We start from the raw sequence: 7500 nt of genomic DNA, 5'->3' as shown, positions 1-7500 counted from the left end.
TGTCCCATTGGCCGACGCCGGAGACAAAATGGCCGCTGCAGGGAGCGCTCCCCGGGGTCGCGACCCCACATTGTACCGCGGTGGAAAACGAAGACGAATGGCCGTGCGAGGGGCCTGCTCCCCTTCTCTGACCTACATGGAGCGGGGGACGTGGCGGCGGAGCCAAAATGGATGGTCACCAGAACATCCAGTTTACCGTCGGCCATCCCCTATCCGTCATCATCACGCTGGGTCTCTCTGCTGTTAATCCTCTCTCTCTCACCAAGCCTACCTTTATCTCTCCGCCCCGCATCCCTACTTCAGGGGAGAGTTTGTCGTTTTTGAAGGAAAACAGGTGTGTGTGTGAGTGTGTGTGTGTGTGTGTGTGTGTGTGTGTGTGTGTCTGTGTGTGTGTGTGTGTGTGTGTGTGTGTGTGTGTGTGTGTGTGTGTGTGTGTGTGTGTGTGTGTCTGTGTGTGTGTGTGTGTGTGAGAGAGAGCAGACAATCATCAGTCGCACAGGATCTCCCATTCCGCCATTTAACCCCGATGATAAACCCTTCCGCTGCTGAGCATTGTGGGAAGGAAAGGGGTCACGCTGAGAAAGCAAGAGAGAGCTGAACCAGACCCTCCGACCCCGCCTGTAAAAGGTTGGTTTCATTCTGGGGCTGCAGGGGGCCGGCTCCACGGGACCCCCCCCCCCCCTTTCAATTCCCTTTCACAGAGCGGACAGGTCTTACATGTAGTGGCGTGTGTTTAACCTCTAGAGGGAGTCCCCTAATGCAAACAAATGGACACGTGGTGTTGGAGATCGGTTCTCCTCTGACCTCCTGATCTGAGGTTTGAGATAGAAGACCACTCTTCACTGCATGTTATTCACCCAGCTATACCCCCATCCCTCCAGCTGTACCTCCATCTAAACATCTAACCATCCATCCAGATATACCCCTCCATCCATTCAGCTATACCTCCATCTAAACATCTCTCCATTCATCTAGCTATACCTCCAACTCGCCCTCTCTCCATCCATTCAGCTATACCTCCATCTAAACATCTTGTCATCCATCTATCATATAAACGACCGGCCCACCGACTAACATCCCTGCAACTCTAAACAAATGTAATACATTTTTTTGAAAAAGTTTTTACAAGCACAAGCAAAAACACACACATACAGGAGTTATTTGAACAATCCGATTGGTTTAAAATAAATTAATCAAATACAGCGATGGCTGTGGAATTTCTCTTTTCCAAAAAGATTGCGTTGAAAACCCGAAGGTTCTACATATCCCTGGAGTAACAAATTGACCTAACTGACCTTCACACCTTGACCTGTCTGGTCTCTGTCCTAATGAGTTCTCGTTAATCACCATGATAACCGCGGTCTGTCAGAACTTTACTAATCCCCAGGCAACTTTGTCTAGAAGACATACTATTCACATAATCATGGGTTACCTAAATAATATAACACGACATTATACATCAGACTACATGAAGGCAAATGTATGAGTGGGTGGTCCTTTAAACCAAACGCACCTTTCAACAAGCATTGATATTGTAAATAATACAAAAAAGTGATTGTAAAAATAGTGTGTAGGATTCAGTTACGGCATGAAACCAGAGCTGGTACAACACGTGTGTGTGTGTGTGTGTGTGTGTGTGTGTGTGTGTGTGTGTGTGTGTGTGTGTGTGTGTGTGTGTGTGTGTGTGTGTGTGTGTGTGTGTGTGTGTGGCAGTATTTGACATGTGTTATGTGAGCTCTCTATAAACAGACAGCTCTGAATAATTCAACAAATAAATACAATCCAACACCACACACAGAGAAGTCCCATACACACACACGCACACACAAAGTACATTTAATTTGAGCGCTGCATCAGAGGAGAGATTTGATTGTTGAAGGGACAATATGGCGTTGGGATTAAAAGCCTTAGTGACACAGCACAAACACCATTTCATTTAGTTACAGCTTAAGTAGATTTGGTTCTTTGTCAAATGACTGACATCTCCACAAAGAACTGGAATTCAATTCCGTTAAAATATAGAGTGCACGCAGCTTTTTTTTTTGTACAGAACACAAATAAAATGTGACAGCGGTTATGACAACTGTTATCATGTTTTTTCGTTATATTTTTACAGGGTTGACATTTTAAAACACCTTTCGCCCAAATAATTAATTCTTTATATTAATCTTGTATTAATTCTGACAGCCAAGTCTATCGCAAATGTATACATCGGGCTCTCTCTTGTGGTCAAACCTGTTATTACACCTTCTGGGAACTAACAACTAACTGGTCACGTCACTAATCAAGTCACAGACAAGTGCAATGAAATTGTTAGTTATTATCGTTTATTATTGTCAATTTATATTTCTTCACAACTTTATATATTGGTGTTTAATAGCAGTTGTCTTACCTTCCAAGAATGCTTCGTGTTGGTAAACCATATCTGAGACATGTGGATTTCTTTCCCGACCATATCCCTGTAGACTCCGTCGGGAGCGTAAACACAGAACGTAAACACAGCACACTGTTAATTGTCGACATTAACATGTAAAGTGTTAATCGAGCATATTTGAATTAATTGATTACAAATGCACCATAAAGTAGACGGGGGTACAAAACGGGGGTACGGGGGGTACAAAACAAATTAGCTGTAGCTACCTGGGTTATTTGATAACTTCTCGCGTGACCCCGCTCCCTTCAGGTAAGTGTTTGGGATGACATGGAAGATAGAAAAAAAATCCCTATAAATCAACGTGTCAATGTGACAAAATGTTTCAGTATGATCTTTGAATATGTTTTTTTTTTACCTTATCTCTCCATGTACAGCACTGTGTTCCAGACTTTATCATATTAAAAGTGTGATGTAAATAATGTTTGTTGTGTAGACTGTTGTGCAGACTTGTTGTGTAGACTGTTGTAGACTGATAAAAAGTTAGTTAAATTATTGGACTGCACCACTTTATATCCCGGTTCTACATGGTTAAATAGTGACGTAATAAATCACATTTTCAAAAAAAGGATTCAAATCGGAAACCCAACCTTTATTAACACACTCTTGCATTACATTGGATCATTTATGGCTACAAAAACACGACACACACACCAACATAAAAGCAGCATGGCCTGCTGTACAATCAATCATGAAATAATTTCTTGAACACAAACAGGTGATCAATACTTAGAATTTCTAAATCCTCAACACATATATCAAACATTCCCTTGGATGTAGTAGTCGTAGAAAAGCAGGCCATGATATTGCAGAGGGAGGGTGTGTGATGTCTTAGTTAATCTGGCGAGGGACGATGATTCCAGGGGTGACGACTTCATGATGTTTTGTGAAAAACGCTTGACTCCTTCACTGTTGCATAAAAAATGTAATCTGGGCCAGAAGCTCAAAACGAAAAAAAAAATTAAAACATGCCCAAACAAACACAAACAAATATGCAAATAGTTCAGCAATCACACAGTACCTTGGGCACACACGCGCACACACACACACACACACACACACACACACACACACACACACACACACACACACACACACACACACACACACACACACACACACATTTCACATTACGATAAGAGCAGAGTTCGAGTTTACAGCAGAGAACAAAACACACAATCTGGGTCTTCTTCCTCAAGTTGCAATCTCAAACATCTCTGTTCGGTGCTAAAAACACCACCCCTCCACACACTAGGGAATTGAAGAGAGAGTCTGTTGTGGTAGCTCCGCCTAAACTCCCTGGTAAACCAACCTCTGCTGGGGGTGGGAAACACATCACTCACTACACGCCTCCTGGGATTTGAATGCATTGAGAGAACGTCGCTACGTCCCCTCAGTGCGTAACATTCATAGTATTTCACCGGTGGGACATGTAGACTCATCACCATTGTGTTACCTCATTCGGCGCTAGATAGTGATCCAACCGTCATTTATTTGAAATAAAATCTTTGGAGATGTCCGAGACTGCCACTTTAAAGAAGATATTAAAGAATGAATGGCAAAGAAAATAAGGAAATTGTAAAAAAAAAAAATGGAAATACTGACAGAAAAAAACAATATTTTTCTTTTTGTTCTTTTTGTAAAAGGTAAAAAAACAACAACAAGGAAGAGAAGTTGAGAGAAGATGTCAAATGATCCTGAAAGGTGGAGCCCACACTGCGTCCGCCTGGTCGACCTCCACCCTCACACACCACTCCTCACACACAGGCTGGTGGTGGCAGCGGAGCACTGCTCCGGAGACAGGCTTACAGCTCGGTCTTCTGCCCTGGAAGAGGCTCCGTGGCCTGGACACCTTGCTCGGACAACAGCCTCTCCCCCTCGTTGTCCTCCGCGCGGTCCACCGGCGCCTTGCTCCTCTTCTTCTTCCCCTTCTTCTCCTTCTTCTCCTTCTTCTCCTTCTTCTTCTTGGCGGGAGCCTCCCGCTCCGAGCTGTCCTTGCCCTTCCCCTTCTTCGCTCCCTTCCTGTTCTTCCTCTTCTTGTCCTCCGCCAGGGCGGCCGGGTCTCCCTTCTTCTCGGGCTTCCACTCCTCCGCCAGGCAGGCTGCAGCGAGGGAAGAGGGACGGAGAGCAGTGCCAACGTTTTAAATGAATGTGGGAAGAAAGATGGAAAAAAAAGAATAGAAATAAAGAAAAATAAAACGAAAAGAGAAACGAAAGGTCATAAAATAATTGGCATTGCCGCTAAATAATAGAATGAGGTTGGAGAGAGAGCGAAAGTGTGTGTGTGTGTGTGTGTGCGTGTGTGCGTGTGTGTGTGTGTGTGTGTGTGTGTGTGTGTGTGTGTGTGTGTGTGTGTGTGTGTGTGTGTGTGTGTGTGTGTGTGTGTGTGTGTGTGTGTGTGTGTGTGTGTGCATACCTCGGTCCTGTTCTTGCAGAACGTGTTTCTCACACAGGTAGGTGGTCAGATCCTCCTCCTGGGTGCCCTTGTACCAGTCCTCAATCACGTCCTCATACCGCTCCACCATCACATCACACTGTGGAGAGGGTGACAGGACGAATGGAAGGAGGATTGAGTGATGCATGAATGAACAAAATCACGAAAGAAATAAATACATCAATAAAAGTTAACAATGGCATATGATCAAGAGATGTATAAAATAAATTGCTGAAGAATGACGTGGATGAGTAAAATACACGAAGAAGGGGTGAATAGTTGAGACGATCAGTGCAGGTAACAGGGTGATGATATTCAATCAAAGTAAAAGGAATGGATTAAATATGAATTTGTGGATGAATGCGGGAATTAGGAGGTGGGCGATATAGACAAAATATATCACAATTCTTTCTTTTTCATGTTTTGCATATACTTAAGAGTACCACCAAACTACTTTCCTTATTTAAAATAATTTGGCCTTAGATATATGTGATTGACAGGCTAGATGGATTCCCTGAAACAATCAAGAGAAGAGGTGCCCTGATTGGTCAGCAATTAGGCGGGAGCTGTCTAAAAGCTCATACAGCAAATGTGTGAGAGCAGTCTTCTCGAAAAACATATTATTTAATTTACGCACTTATACCTGACTGATGATAATGTCATTTCACCAAATGACATAAGCTTTTAGATCATGCTATAGATCTTGACTACAACACATTCTAGGCATGCATCTATTGCATTTTGCTTACATAAGCTATTAACCATGGGTAAGAGAAAATAATAATAATTTTGTTGGATCTAATGAAAGATGTACAGCTAAAGACTATGACGTGGGAATCACCGGGAATCAACGGTACAAAAGCAGAAGAAAATAAAGTCTAACCAGGGCTGTGCATGTTTGCTCGATATCGCGCTCAGTAATAAGATGACCTTACGCAGCGAACGACTGGGACCATCAACGGAGCCAGTCGAGCAGTGTTCACTGAACACAGAGCCGCTGCTCTCCACCTGTACTCGCCAATACATTGTCACTGTTCTGCTAAATTAAATTGTGCCAGATATTAGTACATTGAAACGCGTCATTCACATGTGTTTTAACCGTGTTATCAGTCAAACGCTCCAACATTCTCCTTTTCCAAGCATGTTTTGTTATGTTCGGTGGTGAATACCGTGCGTTGTCAGGCAGGACGGAGCACTGCGTCTCCACGGAGACTGGCAACTCTTTGATTTCATAGATGCTTCATATTAATTATGGCGCCCGGCCTATAGAAAGCGGTGGGAAACACTGGTTTCGAAAGATGACCTACATGATATTAAAGGGGAAGGGAGAGCAGTATAGGAGGGAGGGGGCATGTCACGACCCACGGCAAATTTGTGATACTTTCTTACTACAGCCGTTGTTTATTAGCATTACAAGGAGCAATGTTGTGTATGAAATGCGCCAGACAACCTGACGGTATAAGATTAGTGTCAGAGAAGCTTAACCCTCACTCGGATGCGGATACCAAAAATAAGCTGCTGCTCAGACAGTGCTTCTGCGTCCACAGGGCCTGTTGCGTTAGACGTCCGGAGGCCTAACCCTTATTGAAGGTGTTAACCCCTGTGGAAGAAGGTGCGATCTAAGATTTGGCTGAGAAAACAGCTCGTCATAGAGCTTTAACTGATAGAATATGCACCCGAGCAAGAAGCTAACGTCCCTCTTTAAAGGCAGATCGTAACCTCACTCTCACCCCATGAATTTCGTTCCACCTAGCTCAACTCATCCATCTGGGATCAATCCATTGGAGAGGTGTTTGAGAAGGCTGGGCCATACCAAAAAACCCTTGCATATGATTGGATAAACCACTTGTCCGTCATCTTTATTGACGTGCTACTTCAACCACTCACATCGAAACCAACCCGTGACGCTGATGAGAGCGTTCTCTGATGTTCTTTTAAAGAAAGCATATTCGCTAGATTGGACAACGCGGATGAAATAGCAGCATCAACGCTTGACGCTTGCGTCCTCGATGCGAGCCGCCGTGGTTGTCTGAACCAAAACATCCGCTTCTCCGCTACGTCACATCTATAATAATCCCGCAAGGCGGTCCTGATTGGCTCGACCATTAAATCTTGGGCCCAGATCCCTCTCAACGGGAGCGATCCCAGATGGATGGAGTGTAAATTCATCTGCCGAGAGTCACGTTAGGCAGACCGTGCCAGATTCCCCAGATATTTTAATCGTTCACAATCTAATATCGTCAGATCGCACACCCCTAGCATGTAGGGGTAAAGGGGTTAAAAAAAAAAAGGGTGAAGCAATGGATGAATAGATAAATGTATTGATTGATTAAAAATATTTGATGAATAATTAAGGAATAAGATGAAGTGGAGGAACAGATGATGGAAATGAAGATTGTACAAATAAACAAAATTATAAGTGGATGTAAAAACGAATTCAAGAAAGGGAGAATAGAGGGAGGATGAATGAAAGGCTGGACACAGGGATTCAAGACGGAGAGTTTGATGAATACATGGATGAGGAGGAGGAGGCGGGCCTACCTGTTTCTTGAGGTCAGCGACCTCGGCGGACGTCTCGTTCCAGAGCTCATAGGGAATATCCATGACAACCTGCACCCCCTTATTCACCAGCCCA

General features: G+C 43.8%; 1 protein-coding gene across 1 annotated transcript in view; it reads right to left on the bottom strand.

Annotated features, from left to right (window-relative positions):
* Positions 1-3002: 3002 nt before the first annotated feature.
* The window catches only part of cnpy3 (canopy FGF signaling regulator 3), a 6399-nt gene continuing 1901 nt past the window's right edge, over positions 3003-7500 (bottom strand). Inside the window, exons 4-6 of the mRNA XM_030338537.1 lie at positions 7407-7500; positions 4848-4965; positions 3003-4532 (exon numbers count right to left, since the gene is read on the bottom strand). The exon at positions 7407-7500 is cut by the window's right edge and continues 29 nt beyond it. Of these exons, the coding sequence (XP_030194397.1) occupies positions 4237-4532; positions 4848-4965; positions 7407-7500 (508 nt within the window). The 3' untranslated portion in view covers positions 3003-4236. The remainder of the gene's footprint in view (positions 4533-4847; positions 4966-7406) is intronic.

The sequence above is a fragment of the Gadus morhua genome, chromosome 17 (genome assembly GCF_902167405.1).
Source record: "Gadus morhua chromosome 17, gadMor3.0, whole genome shotgun sequence".
NCBI lineage: Eukaryota > Metazoa > Chordata > Actinopteri > Gadiformes > Gadidae > Gadus > Gadus morhua.
This window is presented reverse-complemented; position numbering and strand designations above follow the sequence as displayed.